The sequence below is a fragment of the Maniola jurtina genome, chromosome Z, assembly GCF_905333055.1.
Source record: "Maniola jurtina chromosome Z, ilManJurt1.1, whole genome shotgun sequence".
Taxonomy (NCBI): domain Eukaryota; kingdom Metazoa; phylum Arthropoda; class Insecta; order Lepidoptera; family Nymphalidae; genus Maniola; species Maniola jurtina.
In genome coordinates this window covers 3,172,240-3,189,966 of record NC_060058.1, presented here as the reverse complement: position 1 = coordinate 3,189,966, position 17,727 = coordinate 3,172,240, and the positions used below count along the sequence as shown (strand labels likewise).

The window sequence follows — 17,727 nt, the reverse complement described above, 5'->3', positions numbered from 1 at the left end:
AGCACACTTTATGGAACACAATAGTTATAATCAGTCAATCACAGAAAATTTATAAAAAACTAACAAAAGAAAAAAGTATTGAATCAACAAAGCTTTTTTAGATTTAGCTGGCCGACCTCTCTTTCTCTTCTCACCAACAGGTATATTCCTGGCTTAAGGTGGTGGTTCCAGGTACTTCAGCCTTATTGCAGGGGGAATAAATAAAGGGAAACGACTATAATTTTAGTTCGATAATAATATATTTTGAGTTCAGGTTGGATAAGACTATTTTTCTTCGAATTATGTAAGTACCTACATTAAAACGTGTTATTAATTTCTCCGTATTTGAGAAGGTTAAAAAATCATAAATGCGGTAAAAATAAAGATAATATTATTCACAGTAAAAATAGGCTCTAAAAATAATAATAAACAATTCAGAGTAACAAAACTCAAATTAAAAAAATCTATATTGTAGACCTAGATAATCGATATAACAAACAATAACATCATTTTTAAAAATGGACATCCCTTCTCAGTACATTTGTGATAAATGAATGGCAATCAATAAATAACTACAATAATGGCTTCCTGAAGGGGATAAAAATTAAAAGTTAAAACTAACTACAATTATGATAATAATACTGCAAAAAATAGTGATACTACAAATCCCGGGGTCCTGGTTTAGCTTTTTTTTTAGTTTGACCAAAGATGCTTAACTGTTTTTATGTCATGAATAAAATTTTGTAATGAGATTGGCTTAATTTCTCTTGAACCTCAAGCGTCTTAAAATGATTATAGTTTCTTCAATGATTCTATCTATTATGATGATAGTTTCTTCAATGCATTATTTCCATACTCTTAATGAGTTACTCTAAATGAGTTGAATTCAAGGATAAAGCATGTGATATTTCGCCTCTAGTATAACAGGCACAGGCATGCTGTCAAACAAATTGTTTATGAAAAAGGTGATCTCAGCAGTGAAGAAGCCACTATCAATGTTAACAGATAGAAAACAATGTAGTGGTTATGTACTAATTGCAGCTCTTCATATGCCCCCATCTTATTTGTGAAGGTCGCAGATACCTGTTTGCTGAAGACTTGTGCAGCTTTGACCTGTAACGTTAAAAGTTACAATATGATTAAAATTGAAAATAAAAGGGTCAATGCTGGTAGGTACATGTGTTTTTATTTTTGACCCCAAACCTAAAAAGAGGGGTGTTATAAGTTTGACGTGTGTATCTGTGTATCTGTCTGTGGCATCGTAGCTCCTAAACTATTGAACCAATTTTAATTTAGTTTTTTTTTTCGGTTTGAAAGGTGGCTTGATCAAGAGTGTTCTTAGCTAAAATTCAAGAAAATCGGTTTAGCCGTTTGAAAGTTATCAGCTCTTTTCTAATTACTGTAACCTTCACTTGTCGGGGGTGTTATAAATTTTTACAACTACACTTGTATTACAACTATTTCAAGTTGTAATAAAAATGAGCACACAAGTCACATGAGTACATCAAGATAAAAGGTTTTTTAGGAAATCATTGAGCCGAGAATGAAGAACTTCTATTGTAAAGAGCATACAAATAGATAGGTTACCCAATGTTGTTAAAAATTCATTTCTTCATTCCCACTTCTCTTTATTTTTTATTAAATCTGAGAGAGAGCATTGAGTTATGAACAAGGAGAACAATAGTTTCATCATGGTGTGAAGTTATTTGAGGAACAATTTCAAGGTCGTTGAGAAGTAGCTATTGGGAACTGTAAGCTGGCTTTTAAAACGAGAAGATATTTCCCAACATAAGAGAAAAGTTGAATATTTTTAACTTTAAATGTACAATATAAACTTTTTACTATGTATTTTGTATTTAGTTGTGTCCAAATATATTAATAATAAGTTTTGAGCAGTTTTATCCAAATTACTGGAAAATTTAATGGACTACGTGAACACTGTAGTTTACTCCTTCCTAACTATCAGACCTAAAAAAGGACTAATGTATTCTTAATAAGTAGTGCATATGAATAAATAAACAGGAAAAATTTAAGTGGATACTGATTTTTTTTAAATTTGTAATGCAATAATAAGTGATAGTAAGTAGATAGCCTAGTGATTAAAATTACTACCTCTTATTCAAAGGGTCTGAGGATAGATGCAGACACCTCTAACTTTTCAGATTTTTTTGTAATATATGCATCATAAGTAATTAAACATCACTTGCTTTAACTGTTAAGAAATACATAATGAGGAAACATGATTAGGTACCTGTGAGTTCACCATATTGTTCTCAAAGGTGAGTGAAGTCTGCCAATCAGCACTTGGGCAGCATGGTGGACTATGGCCTAAACCTTTGTCAGTCAATTGTGTGGCTCTCAAACTCCGTGCGCCATATGAAGCACATAGCCATACGATGAAGTACCATAGAGCAGAGCACGTTGGGTTCCAGTGGTCAACTCCTTCTGGAAATTATTGCAAAAACGTTTTTATTTGGTATAAACTAAACTTATTTCTGTCTAACATAATGAAAATATTTAATATGGAACTTCATTTTGAACATTAAATTTCCTGCAAGTAGTCTCATTGTTACCTTACCAAAGTCTAGAAGATAAATCTGACTTTAGGGCTTATGACACCTAGAATATAATTTTGTACTGTAGTTCTCTGTAAGGCAGATAAACATCAGAAAGCATGGAATAAGACAGAAGAGGAATTAGTTGAGTAACTATTGGTGCTGGCTTTAATATTGACTGATTTTGAGTCAGTATACTTATATTATGTAGATGTACTACCTACATTTAAGATGCAGAATTAGTTTACACATTAAAATCAGGTTTTGAATTTTCTTTACTTATTTCAGAAGCTATAAATGGGAGAGGCTCATCCATCAGTGGGACCTGTATGTAAAAAGTAAGTAGGTACTCTGTGGTATAGGATAGGAATTCCATCTTTCCTTAATCTGCGTTTTATTAACATACATAGCTAGGTAAAAAAAGAAGTTCGCAAATCTTAATAGGTACTTAAGATTTTAAGTATTTAGGTTATACTTACGGGAATTTTTGCGGAGAAATGCACATCTACTTGCAGTTTATTGTTGTGTTTGTAAATCACACTTTGAGTAAATTGGACGTGTTTTTACGCCCAGAAACAACACAGAACACTGCCTCTGAACTCTCACTCGAAGTTAGTTCAATTTAGGCATTTACATCGCTGAATTTAGGTATCTTTAGGCAATAAATGATTGCACTGAGATCACATTTAAGCACAATACTAAGCGTAAATAAAAAGTAACTGTAACCTGTAGGGAATCATAATCTTCATGAGAAAAATGAATAATGAAGAAAATACATAGAAAATAATTAACAAACAGCCATATTTATTTTTCTTTGACATGTGGACATATATTCGAAATAATGGCTTCCTATTGGCTGATTCAAATGCAAAGTCATAGACAAATTTTCAGTTTTCTGAAGTTTCACGTTCACTGCTTGAATTTTCATTATGTAAAAAAATGTATCAGACAGTTTTAATATACTGTGCCACAAAGAATTACAATTTCTAATTCACTACCAGTATTAATTTAATGCCAGTAAATATGTAGGTAGTTAGAACGAAATGCCTAAATAGGTACGTGGCTGCATGGTCCACGACCTTTGCTTTTCCTGAAGGCTGAAGGGGATAAAAAAAAAAACTAAATAGGTAGAGCTTGTCTATTTTCTATTTTGAATTTGACATGACGCGCCCCACCACCTTTTAACGTATTTTAAATTTTTTTCTTGCATTGTCAATTTGCTGCTAAGTTCGACTGACTCTCTTTTATTTATCAAATTGATTTATTATATTATTAAAGTGTTAAATTATTTCATTGTTTGTTATTCTTATTTTATATAATAATAACATAAGTGATTTTAATTTTGTGAGTTAATTGAAGTGAATAAAAACCATATAGGTTTATTACCATGGAACTAATGGAAGAACCAGAGTGGTTAGCAATTCTACGCCAGGACGTTTTAATAGAAAGTAAGTAATTTTTGTAATTTAATGTTTTTTTATCATCTATTTACTGTTGTAGAAGTTACAATTAATCTATCCAACCTAAATAATCATGAATTATACTGATTCGTGCTCTTTAAGTAGGTTGGAAGCATGTCTCTAAAAAGTTCTTGCTTATGTAGGTAGGTATGTATCTAACTAGTAACTAAGACGTACCGATTGTATTTATATCAAAATGGAGGATTGTGGTTGATATAACTTTATTTGATATACATTTTAAAATTATACAATAGCAATAAATTATTATTCTATAGGCCGGTCACATACAGTCGGAATTCCGTTTGGAAATTTCGGTTCGGAATTCCGTAAAAACATCACACACATATTTTAACGTTTTTATTTCCGTTCGGAATAACAAGGCGAGACGCCAGCTCTTGAGTAGACATTGTCAGGGAATATCCTCGTTAGAGAGTAGTATGTTCCTTGGGGAATATGGAGGACGATTTTTTGATCGCGATTGCATTGTTGCTATATCTTGCTAAGAAGAAAACAAAACGTCGCCGTTAAAGATTGCAAGAGAGACAGTATTACATAAAAAGGTCTAAATTACGGGATAATCCACAGAATTTTTTGAATTTTATCGCATGTCTGTCAACTCTTTAGAGTTTCGACGAATTATTAAAAAAAATAAGAGGAAAGATTACAAAAAGAGATCATAATCGCTGTAAATTTCGTTAGCGATGCTTTGCCAGGCTAGGTCCTTAAGATCTCTATTGTGATAATCTTCGTGGTTTGTGTCCCATAAGCATGGGTAACCTTCCACAGCTAGTATCAAGAGTCAAGACTCAAGTGTTCAGTTTCGGTCATGGTACGCGTACATATATGTGCGCAGGAGCTAACCTCAAAAAATACACCCTCTTGCTTCAGTCGTCGTGCGTCGCACACTGACTTACGTTCCGTGATCCGTCGTACAGAAATAACGAATGTGTGATGCAACTCCTACAAAATGTATGGAAGGGTTGCGTTCGGAATGGCTATTTTTCGTACGGGATTCCGAACGCACAAGCTTCAATGCGGAATTTCGAATCGAAAAAAAAAATCGAACGGAAAACTACTGTATGTATCGGTGATTCTCAAATTTGGCGCAAATCACATATCAGGTCAAATAAAAAAATAACGAATGAAGTTACAGATGAGAATTGCATTACAAAAGAACTCTTGTATATTCAGCTACGGGTGCCCCAAAATTCAAAATTGTAACTACAAAGGTTACTTCAGAAATAATATTTTTGATATTAAAAACTCACCTCCTTCTGCGGGTAAAACAGGAGTCTCAGGAAAAATCGCTATGATTTTCAAAGAAGACGGTTTTAAACGAGCTCGAGTTTTTCACATATTATTATATACATCCTGAGAAGCAAAAAATGCATTTTTACACGTACGAATCATTTAATTACGTCATAAAAAAATAACAAATGTTTGGCACAGAAAAAAAGTCATTACCTGCAACTGAGATGGCACCTCCAAAATATCCTTCTAGTATACATATTGCCTTCCGTTCTCCCCTGCCCCGTACTAAGCCATAATCAGTCTATCTTGGCATGTTGCGGAAAGTGGCCGTGCACTTGTAGAAAAAAAAATATTTACGCTTTTGGTGCCAAAACTGGTGTTTGGCACGACTTTTCACTCTTTACCTTCAACATCATTTTAGGACAAATAATTAGTTTTTCTTAATAATTTTATTTTCTTTCATGTACTAATAACAACATAAGTATGTAGTTTGATGTTCATATATTTTGCATTTTAAAATACGACGTTAGAAAATTAAAACTGCCAAACCTCCCTACCGTTACTATCATTACCGTAATTTACCTTCCGTTTTAAGATTGAAGGTAATGATGTTGAATTGAAGGAGGTGATGATTTTTTCAGGAAATATTGTTATACCAAAATTGTGTAATTTTCTTCATATCCTTTGACATTAAATCACGTGACAAAATATTAATCTTCAGTAATTCTTTAACTAATCAGTTGAATTAGTAGCCCATATTGTTCCAAGCAATTTAGAAATAACTACTCAAAATTATTGCACCTCGTGGTATTTCAATATTAAAAATAACCATCATATATCGATTTTAGAAACTACCATAGTGAAAAGAAATAGTCAAAAACGCGCGAAAAAAATTTAGCGCAGGCTAAAAACACAAAAAACGAAGAACTAAAGTAAAGAAGAATGATGGAGTCCTTTCATTCCTTCTTGGATATTAGGGCTGCAGCAGTTATTTTCTATGTATTGGTCCCTACCTTTGGTTGCTGCTTTGACATGGTTCCACGAGAATTCCACTCTTTTAAGGTCTGCTTCAATGGGCCTCCTCTAGAGGAGGCCCATTGAAGCAGACCTCTAGACCAACCAACTCCTAGGAGTTGGTTGGTAGACCAGGTCTTATTTGACCGCCAGGCTGTCAGGCAGACAGGTTTCAATAAACGCCGCTTGAGCAGCGTTTTCTTCCTCTCTTCGCAAAATATGCCCGGCCAATCGCAATCGCATTCAAAGCTATTTCTTTGAGTTGCTGGCATTTGTACCACAAGTCCTCATTTCTGATCGTGTTAAGCCAGAAAATGCGGGGAATAACACTGAAACACTTATTGTGGAAAACCTGAATTCTGTGGATTAGCGATATAGCTATTTTCACGTTTCACACCTGTATAAGAAGACTGAATTTACAAACTATTCAAACAGAGAGAGCTTTAGCTTTTATAATCCAGTTATCGACATCAGCCTCGGCACCGCCGCTAGGAGAAATGATGCTACTGAGGTTACAGAACTCCTCCACTCGGTTAATTGGTTTGTATTCTAAATAAAATGGTTCTGAAGCAGTAGAACTTATCCTCATCTCCACTGTTTTCTTTGTGGTAATCGGCAGACTAGAAATTAATTCTAGTATCGACTATTCTCACTAATTTGTGAGAATAGTCGATACTATTTAGAATTAATTTCTTAAACTGGACCCTTTCAAGTAAAGATTTTTATATAAACTTGTGAGGATGTTACTGCTATTGTCACAATTAAAATATCATAAGCCTACGTTGTCGTATTAGTTTACAAATTGCGGAAAAACCAAATTAAATTTGAATTTCGCGGGCAGACCCGTCTCATGCCCCTTAATGTATTCAAGTCGATCTGATATGAGAACCAGGTCATCCACATAGTCAAGGTCTTCAAGTTGCCTACTGCTCCATGATATACCTATCCCTCTCGGACTATTCGTGAAACGACGCATAACTTCGTCGATAAGCAAGATAAATAACAGTGGTGAGGAAGACATCCTTGCTTAACTCTACGGATTATTTTTGACTCCAAGACAACAAAGAGTACAGCGAAAAAAGTTACGTGAATTAAAAAAAAACATATAGAAAAAATAAAAAGAAGTAAGCTGATTGAGAAATACTGTTTAAGATAACAAGGGATTTAGAAGAAAATCATCCACAGGAAAAATAATGTGCTCCTTGTGAACTTACTACTCCTATAGTAATAAAAGATGTTATGTATTCGTCAAAACCTCAACAATTGACGTCAAGGGCTAGCTTTGTATAATATAAATTGTCGATGGTGTATGTCAATAATTATATTAGGCTTTTGTTTCGACGGTTTGACGTGTCTTCGAATAAAATGGCGTATCGAAATGACCATGGTTATTTACTTCTTGTATATTTCAGTGGCGACGAGGATGGGATTATATAAAGAACCCTTTCATGCAAACGAGTTCAACATCCTGCAAACGACGAATAAGTACCACTTGTTGCACACGGTCAAAGACTTTCTCATAATCAATGAAGGAAATTCATACATCAGTTTGCATGTCTCTATATTTTTGGACTAGTACGTTTATAGCAAATAATGCTTCTCATGTTCCAACACCAAATCTAAATCCAAACTGACTCTCATTGAAGTAGTTGTCACATTTATTTCTAATCCCTTAAGAGCTGATAAGTAGAAACATCTTTGGAACATGACTCATGAGGCTGATAGTGCGGTATTCATTGCATTTCTTAACATTCCCAAGATGTTGCAATGATTCCTTGACATGTGTCTGCGAACATATTGTTTTGTATATATAGTTTTACAAATTCTTTTTGACTTCAGTGTCCAAAATTGGTTTAACTTTATCATCAACTAAACTGTTTATATACGACACTCTTCGCAGGTCTGCCATTTCTATGCAAATTAAAATAATCATGTTTTCGCTCATACTGTTCTATCACCAAACATTTGTTTTCGTGATAATATGCTCTCGCAGCACGATGATTTTATACATTTCAAGTAAAATTTATAGGTGATGATATGTCTGGAATAATATTTTTGTTAAAGTTTGCAATATTTCCGTTATTAATTCTGTTTACTTGATTAATGAGATGAAGAAATACGTTCTTTTTTGAAAATGAAATATTGCTTCATTACCATCGCATAAACATCAACGCAGATGTGGTTGGTCCATAGATTTGTATGTATTTACTGCGTTCGATATCCCAAATCGACATTTCGAATCGAAATTTCCAAACGGAATTCCGACTGTAGGTATGTGACCGGCCTTCTCTGATTATCCCATGATTATACCTTAGAATAATGATGATTTTATCCAATCGCCCAATAAATATTCTGACATGATTTTGACGATTGATGTATGATTGATATCGAAACTACCATTGACTAATTATTTTTATAATATATTACTTACTTCATAATATGGACCCGGTCATTGAACAAACGACATGCACCGACATGGCACCGACTTTTTGGTCGAAAATGGTTAAAGTTAAAGTTAAATGGTCATTTATATCAATGGAAACCCATATGGTTCTGATTTCCAATAATAAAATTGTCGTAACCTCTTATTTCAAAAATTTTGTTCAAGTACATAAAAGTGTAAATTTCATTTTGGGTGTTTTATATGCTGTAATATAGACTTTTATTTAAATACGACGGACAGATGGACGAACGGACAGACAGACGCAGGGCAGTCTTGATCATTTTCTTATTACTACTATACCTACCTACTATTAATTTTTACCCGACTACGGCAAAGCCGAAAGGAAGGATAATGATTTTAGCCGTCTATGTATGTATGTATGTATGTAGGTGTGTATGTGGGCATGTGTGTATGTTTGAATCCAGATTATGTGTGTTCCACCGTAGCGCCTAAACTACTGGGCCGATTTTGATGAATGAGGTGTCAATCGATTCTGTGTAATGGCCCGGGTGACATAGACTATACTTTATGCGAAAAAAATTAGCCTGACGGATGTTACATCAAAAAAAGTGAGGGTCTCAATTTTTTTCTATTTTTTGTTTATAGCTGTAAACAGCTGGTCTAGTTTCACCCCGTAAGAGCGTTTATGCACTCGTTCGTATTCGGATCGTTTTCGTGAAAATACGACTCAATGTGAAAAAATCACTCATATAAAAATATATTTATTTCACGCATATAAAAATATAAACTAAACATACGATCCGAAGTGTCTGTCATACAAACGTACGTACCTACTTACGCGTGTGCATTCATTCGATTCGTATTTTGACGGATGCGTGAAAATGCGAATCGCAAAAATACAAATGAGTGCACATGCGTATTACGTGTTGTATAACGGACACTTCGTATTTTCACGAATCGCGAAAACGAATTGAATGCGAATGAGTGCATAAACGCCCTTTCGGGGTCGTCAAGAAACACACTTGTATTAGTGTACCTACATTTTATTTGTAGCGCGCGATAGCCAAATATTGGGGGATACCACATTGGGAGTAGTAGGCCGTTCTGCAATCTGGTCCCTCTGCAAAGAATTCCGTTATAACAGTCTGCGTGCCATGTCCCAAACGGTGCGCATATATGAACGGCTGTTTGCAGGTGCTCTATGGCACGGTCTATACGGTAAGTGTCATTATTACTAAACACTAGCCGATGCCCGCGACTGCGCCCGCGTGGATTTAGGTTTTTCGAAATCCCGTGGGAACTCTTTGATTTTTCGGGCTAATCCAGGATAATATTATCTATCTCCATCCCAAATTTCAGCCAAATCCAAAAGTAGTTTAGCCAAAAGTAGTTTTTGCGTGAAGGAGTAACAAACATACACACACACACACACACACACATACACAACACACAAACTTTCGCCTTTATAATATTAGTTTGATTGGTCTTTTTAGGACTTCCATACGCTACGGTCTTGTAACCCACATAATATTATACAGCGTGTTTTTTTAACTGGGACAGTTTGGGGAAATCCAAAACGATAGGAGATACAGCGAAACTGTCTCAGGAAACTTCATCTCTTTTTTTTTGTGAAAACAATTTTGGCATAGTAAATTTTTTGGTCAAGCGTGGGTTGTCCATAAAAATCAATGAATTTCATTGTATGGAAAGAAAAAACAGACAGCAGAAGTTGGGCTTTAAGTAAATGTTTTTTGATACAATTTGTAAGCAACTGGTAGGTAGGTAGGTAACCTAGTAACTCTAATAGTTCAATAAATGATCAATATGACATCTCACCTTGCCATATAATTATTATACAAGTATTTAGAACACCTTTCGTGGCATAAGAATGTGTGCATAAGCATAATAAAAGAAATCAGAAATCTAAGTGAAGCTCGCCCGACTTCATGCATACATCATTTACACGTGTAGAAACTAAAATTATTTTTTATTTCTTAGTGTTTGGGGTTTTTGAAGTCGGTTTTATTTTTTATTTGTTTTTTTACTTCACAATTTTCAGTGGCCCCACTGTACTAAAATATGCTATGCTTAGTTAAAAACATACTCCCAGTTAAAAAAAACACACTGTATATCTTTATTAATTTTATTTTAAAATGTTTATTAGCTTTTTACAAATAAAAGAATACAGGGAAGAAAAACGAAAGACTAGGAATAGCACACCACTTCATAGCATGCAAAGGCGGTCTTATCGCTAATGGCGATATCTTCCAGAAAACCCTTGGAGAAAGGAGAAAAGGACTCACTATACCCACCCACTTCCCACTGTAGGAATTTTCTTTCGGTTTTTACTAATCGATAGACTTATTCTGCGAGAAGTTTTAGGTATTTTTTACAAACGCTTAATGTAAATTGTGTCCGATTTAATTGTACCCACCTACTTAAGATACGTTACCTACGAGTACGTTACGTACGGGAACCTGCTTTTAATGCGAAAGCTCTCAAATAATTTTGTTTCCAGACGATATAGACATTGCTTTGGATTCGATGAAATCGCAGGTGCTGTTAATTTTATCGTGCTGCTTCATGCTAGCAGTTAAATCGCTGCAATCCGCTGCTCCTATTCGCCCTTCACATATACAGAAGTACCTGAACAGTCTTGGATGGCAGGTCACCGTACAGGATGTTATCCTAACAGAAAGAAATATATTTGAAATTATAGGTAATTTATTTTTGCTACTGCTTGTAGGTACTTACATGAGTCGACGAACATCAATGTTCGTCGAGTGTATTTGGAAGGATGTGTGATCTGGTTGTGCGCATATCAAATGATCACGCTGGTCAGTCGATAGCCCAATGGGTTGTCCATTTTGGGTCGTCCTTGTCTAGGAGAGAACATAAAGCCATCGGTCCCGGTTATCATTCAGGTTCAAAATGTTGAATTCTCATGTCATTTTAGGACTCAGCATTTTGCAAATTCAACATTATGAGAATTCAACATTTTGAACCTCAATTCCGGTTATTACCACTGATATCTGAAATAGAATTCTTAGCCGAGTCGTATGCGGAAGGATTCGAGAACCCATCGCTTAAATCCCAAGGAAAAAGAAACCATTATTTGACGACCTCCCTGGCGCAGTGGTTATACCTAGGCGGTCCCATAATGAATTGGCCTAGCTATGAAATAGTCAACAAAATGAAATGAAACCAATTTTATTTTTATATGTAATCTCCACTAATATAAAAACAATTTTGACATCTGAGAATTAACACCTCTAAACCTTCATAAAAGTGACTTCAATCTTTGTCTTCAAAATGACTAAAAACGGCCGCCTGCAACTCTTCATCGTTTGAAAATTTCCTTCCTCTTAAGCCCCGCTTTAAATTTGGGAACAAATAATAGTCTGATGGGGCCAGGCCTGGACTATACGGTGGATGTTCCAGTTCCGTGAACCCGCATTCACAAACTGCAGCCTTCGGAACACCGGCAGTGTGAACGGGTGCGTTGTCGTGGAGCAACAGGACGCTTTAAGACAACTTGCCTCTGCGCTTCTCCTTAATCGTGTCTCGCAGTTTATATAGTAATGAAGCATAATATTCGCCGTTTACGATTATATTACGTTTTTTAAATTCTACCATCAAAATCCCTTGAGAATCCCAATAGATTGTACACAAGACATTTTTGTCGGATTTTTGCACCTTTGCCTTTCTAGATGGCTTTTCACCCTTGTAACACCATTCCATTGACTCGCGCTTGCTTTCTGGATCATGATATAAGACCATAGTTTCATCACCAGTAACTAGCCGCTCGATTACATTCTTTGGGTTTCGTCACAAAGACCTAAAAACTCGGTTGCACAGCGCACTCGCTCCTGTCTTTGGACAGCTGAAAGAAGTTTCGGAACTCATCTTGCACTAACTTTTTTCATACGAAGATGGTCATGGATTGCACGATGGATGGTACTTTTAGAGAGCCTAAGTCTAGCTGCAATTACTCTAATCTTCAAACGGCGGTCACTTAAAACCTCCTCTTCGATTACAGCAATAGTTTCAGAAGAGAGCACTTCCACCGGTCGACCGTCATGGCCGAAGTCTTCGACCGTTTCTCTCCCGAAGCGAAACTCTTTCACCCAGTTTTTTACTGTGCTATACGAGGGGAAAGACTCCTTGTACACATCATCTAATCGTTCTTTTATTTGGGCGGGAGATAAGTCTTCTTTAAACAGAAACTTGTGACGCTTCGATATTCGGTTTTCGACATTTCCAAAAAACACGCGAATCTTGATGTTCAAACCACTGCTGAGCTGAGACTACGCTTTTCATGTCGATGCATGTTAGTATATAAAGTAACACGATAAACGTACTGTCCGATGTAACATAACATGTATCGATATGTTGCTTAGAACTATATCAGGCCAATTCATTTTGGGACCGCCCACGTATATGCTGTGATCTTGTAGGTTTGGGACGTTCCGGGTTCCGAAGTGAGGACACTTATAATATCAAGTTAGATCGCATTCAAGGGTTGTACTTAATAGAATTTAAAAAAAACGAGTCACGACCCCTCAACAATGAATAGAGTTGCCTATCTTCATATTGTTCTGTTACCAGACTGCCACGTGCCGATATACTCCAGCCCGGAGATGGCTGAGCTATTGGCCGTTAAAGTGGTGTTGCTGCCTTCGGCGCTGCCAGAACTCCGCCAGATCCTGCGTTTAGCCGAGTTTCGAAGAAAAGAGTTGGAGTTTGAAGTGCGCTGGGTGTCCGCGTATCATCGCGTTCATTATGGTAAGCGTTCCGTACCTTCCATTTTTACCCGATTACAGCATAGCTAAAAGGAACGGTTTTAGCAGCCTATGTATCGTATCATGTACAATGCACTAAGTAGGTATGTATTTTTTTTTAATTCAGGTACAAGTTAGCCCTTGACTGCAATCTCACCTGGTAAGTGATGATGCAGTCTAAGATGGAACCGGGATAACCTGGAAAGGGGTATGGCAGTTTTTTTTTCAACCCTTGGTTTTCTAAGTACACTGCATCGTACCGAAACGCTGAATTGCTTGGCTTGGCTTGCTTATCAATGTTTGTAGATATTTATGTATGTTCTGTCATATACCTAAACTACTAAGCCCATTTTGATGACTGAGGTGTGTATCGGTTCGTTATTATGGTTCATGTGATATTAGGCTACATTTATACTGTAAACAAAATCAATGTCACATCCAAAAAGATTCCGGTCTCGTAATTTTTTAGCTTATGGACTGAGTGGCATGTTAAATTCAGATTTAGATATTTAAATCTCGATCATTTTCTGCTGTTGAGGAAATTATATCTCTGTTTTTATGTGTTTGAACTATTTCATGAGGAATTTATCTTTGCTTAAACGCACAGAATTCCGAAAAGTAAGAGGTGCGCGACCGGAATCGAACCCCCGACCTCCCGATTACGTTATCTATCGGCTCGCCTATCACCAATTTTAAACTAGCGACCCGCCCCGGCTTAGCACGGTTAGCTTATTACAATTTTCGTATGGATCTTTAATTTTTCCTGAAAATAAAATACATACTCGTAATCATGCCACTCAGGAATAATGTGAAAGAATTTTCAAAATCGGTACCTACTACAAACAAACTTACAAACTTTACCTCTTTATAATATTGATATAGAAGTATAGATTTGCATATGGGCCTCTAAAGAAGCTGAGTTCTGGTGTGCAGGTCACCCGCGCGTCCGCACAGCGCACCTTGCTGCGGGATGTGTCGGGCTGGTGGTCGCAAGGTCAGCACCCACCGAGTATCGCCAGGCGGTGGAGCGGCTGGCAAGGCTGTTCAGAGTTAGCTGCTTATACTTAGAGATTCTTACCCAGGTCATAAATATCTGGACCGGCACCGTAATCCCGAAACCTATCTGGTTAAGAGACCGCCAGCCCACTGTAAGCAAACGTCTCAGACGTGCCCAGTACCATGCCTCCTAAACAAAAAAATAAATAAGACCGACTTCATTAACCAGCACCAACACTAAAAAGTAAAAAATAATTTAATTTATTATTAATATTATGTATACAGGAGGTAATGTTGTTCTATATTAAAATTTTTGGAGTCGGTGCCAATTTGGGGTCACAAAATACGAAGCGTGGACGGTTCGTACGGCTAATTGGCACCGGCTCTAATAAATGTTAATATAGAACTACATTAACTCCTGTACACGTAGTGTATTTATTATGTAATAAATTAAATGTTTTTTTTTTTTACTTTTTATTGTTTGTGGTTATTGAAGTCGTTTTTTATTTTTTTATTTAGAATTTTTTTTTTTAAGTCGCTAGTAGTTTAGCTAGCGTACACTTTTGATTTTGTCAAGTTTATTACAGTTTCTAATTAGTAAATTTACCAATAAGAAACTATTTATTTAGAGTTTATTTAACTCGAAATAAATAATTGATCTCTTTAGAAAGTTATATAATATTATATAATATATTATATAGCTGTTACTAATTGGTGGCTTTGGCCACTATCGATCTCTTTAGAAAGTTTATTTTTTGTTATTTAACTAAGTACTGATTGGTGGATTTGATCCGGCGGACCACTGGCGGACTATAATAAGGACTTTTCACCCCTAAACAGAGAAATAATATTTATTATGTATTTTCAACAAAGAACACGTTTATTAATATAATTTTATTATTATTATTATTTTAATAACGCCTCTCCCCTCTCCTCAAGTGGAACCTCAATCTAAAATTTATATTTATATCTTGTATAGATATAATATTTTAATCACGAGGTGTTTAAACTGTCGTTGGTTATTCAATTAAATTATTTTTGTTCACTTTTAAAATTATTTTCGTTTCTTTACATAACACCATGATTATGGCTTACTTAACCAGTTGCCACAGTAATTACACAGTTAAATTTACGGCCATGGCAAATCCGTCGGATCATTTTTTTTATCCTAATTTATTAGATTTAAGTAATATCTAGATATAAGTATACTTTAGAAAATATTTTAAAATATTCAGGTATTCACCTATGTAGTATCTAAATATTTTCTACGATTTTATTCTTAAGTGTTTTCTTTCAATGTCTCTTAAATTAATAAAAAAATTGAAATAAAATTGGAAGTTTTCATTCTCATCAAAATAATTATAGGTATAGGATATTGAGATTGACTTGAGCTTTCCTTGGCGGAGGGATGTGCGTTAGGCCTTTCCTGTGTATAACAAGTGTAAATTAAAAATTTATAACACCCCCGACAGTTGAAGGTTACAGTAACTAGAAAAGAGCTGATAACTTTCAAAAGGCTGAACCTAATTTTTCTTGGATTATAGCTAAGAACACTCTCGATCAAGCCACCTTTCAAACAAAAAAAACTAAATTAAAATCGGTTCATTAGCTTAGGCGCTACGGTGCCACAGACAGATACACAGATACACAGATACACACGTCAAACTTATAACACCCCTCTTTTTGGGTCGGGGGTTAAAAAGAAGGTACGCGACCACAACGACGCGACGGGCGTAATGTATTAATACAACCACGAATGATAGTAAAAGCACAGTTTTGCGAGTGCTAAAAGTGAATGAAGTGCTCCTAAGTACTTTTACCTACTTGAAGCAATTACAGACTACTTGTCGCTATCCCACTTAAAAAATATTAATAAAAATTAGAGCGAGAGGTTGAATACCGATGGTATCCGATCTGTCGCTCTTACTCAACAGTCAAAGTGGGATAGCGATAGTGGGAAGAGTGGGATTAGGTATTTGCTTCAAGTATGTGCTAGGTAGATGAATTTAGCAAGAAGGTACCTAATAATTCTTCTAGATAGATACTAGTTAATTTAATTAAATAAGTAAGAATTTTTATTTCTATGACTATACCCTATCCACGGAATGTAGTATAGCGCTCCCTCTGTTAGGTAATCCCATACAACAAGTGTATATTAAAAGTTTATAACACCCCCCGACAAGTGAAGGTTACAGTAATAACTAGAAAAGAGCGGATAACTTTCAAACGGCTGAACCGATTTTCTTGAATTATGGCTAAGAACACTCGGTCAAGCCAGCTTTCAAACAAAAAAAAATAAATTAAATCGTTTCATTAGTTTAGGAGCTACGATGCCACAGACAGATACACAGATACACACGTCAAACTTATAACAAACACCCCTCTTTTTTGGTCGGGGGTTAAAAATAAACCAGAAGTAGATCGAATACTATTAGTAGATACTGTTAGTAGATGAGCTGGATAGGTCGTTCAACTACCAAATATTTACTCAAAATACTTACTACTACTAAGATGATATTACTAACGCGAAAGTTTGTAAGTACTTATTAGTACCTACCTATGGATGGATGTATGTTTGTTACTCTTAATTTGTTACCCTTTCACGTAAAACTACTGGACGGATTTGGCTGATATTTGGAATGGAGATAGATACCCTGGGTTAACACGCAGGCTACTTTATATCCTGGAAAATCAATGAGTTCCCACGGGATTTTTAAAAACCTATATCCACGGGAACGAAATCGCGGGCATCAGCTAGTATTTTTACCTATATTTTAAATAATACGTGACGCTGTTATAAACCTAACCACGGAATGAAGTTAACTCTCTCGGATATAATCATTTGTATGGGACGTGTAACAGAGAGAGCGTTATACTAACTTATCCACGGAATGAAGTTACTATAGCGTTCTCTCTCTTTTTGTATGGGATTACGTAACATACTATACGCTTACTTCATTCCGCGGATAAGGTATAACTAGCTTACTGAGTTGACACGATAGGACAAAGGAAAATTGACGCACTCTTATTTTTTGAGTTTCATTTTCTTTATTACTTTATCATTCACCTACATAGTTCTCTTGGCCATTGAGTACCATACAATAATAAAGGGTGCCCACAAACCCACTCCGAACAAAATTGAAAATGACAAAGTTAGCGCATATCTGAAACAAACACGATTAGGTACTATGAGGTACGGATTTTTCCCTTTACTTGTGTTATAATATATTTACGCTATTTGCTACCTGCCAAATTTCTTTGTTCTAAGCCAAGGGAAGTAAGTACCC

At 35.6% G+C, this 17,727-nt stretch overlaps 1 protein-coding gene and 1 long non-coding RNA gene across 2 annotated transcripts; one reads left to right on the top strand and one right to left on the bottom strand.

Moving 5' to 3' along the window:
• Window positions 1–2: 2 nt before the first annotated feature.
• LOC123880382 lies at window positions 3–3,358 on the bottom strand. Its single transcript, XR_006799224.1, has 3 exons — window positions 3,014–3,358; window positions 2,231–2,424; window positions 3–1,092 (listed from the first exon to the last, which is right to left on the bottom strand). It is a non-coding gene; the product is annotated as an uncharacterized LOC123880382 (long non-coding RNA).
• A 128-nt stretch (window positions 3,359–3,486) lies between these two features.
• Window positions 3,487–15,417, top strand: LOC123880372. Its single transcript, XM_045928482.1, has 5 exons — window positions 3,487–3,982; window positions 9,717–9,881; window positions 11,182–11,382; window positions 13,272–13,448; window positions 14,378–15,417. Exons 1-5 carry the CDS (start codon window positions 3,922–3,924, stop codon window positions 14,632–14,634), a joined length of 861 nt encoding a protein of 286 aa, XP_045784438.1. The 5' UTR covers window positions 3,487–3,921; the 3' UTR covers window positions 14,635–15,417.
• The last annotated feature ends 2,310 nt before the right edge of the window (window positions 15,418–17,727 follow it).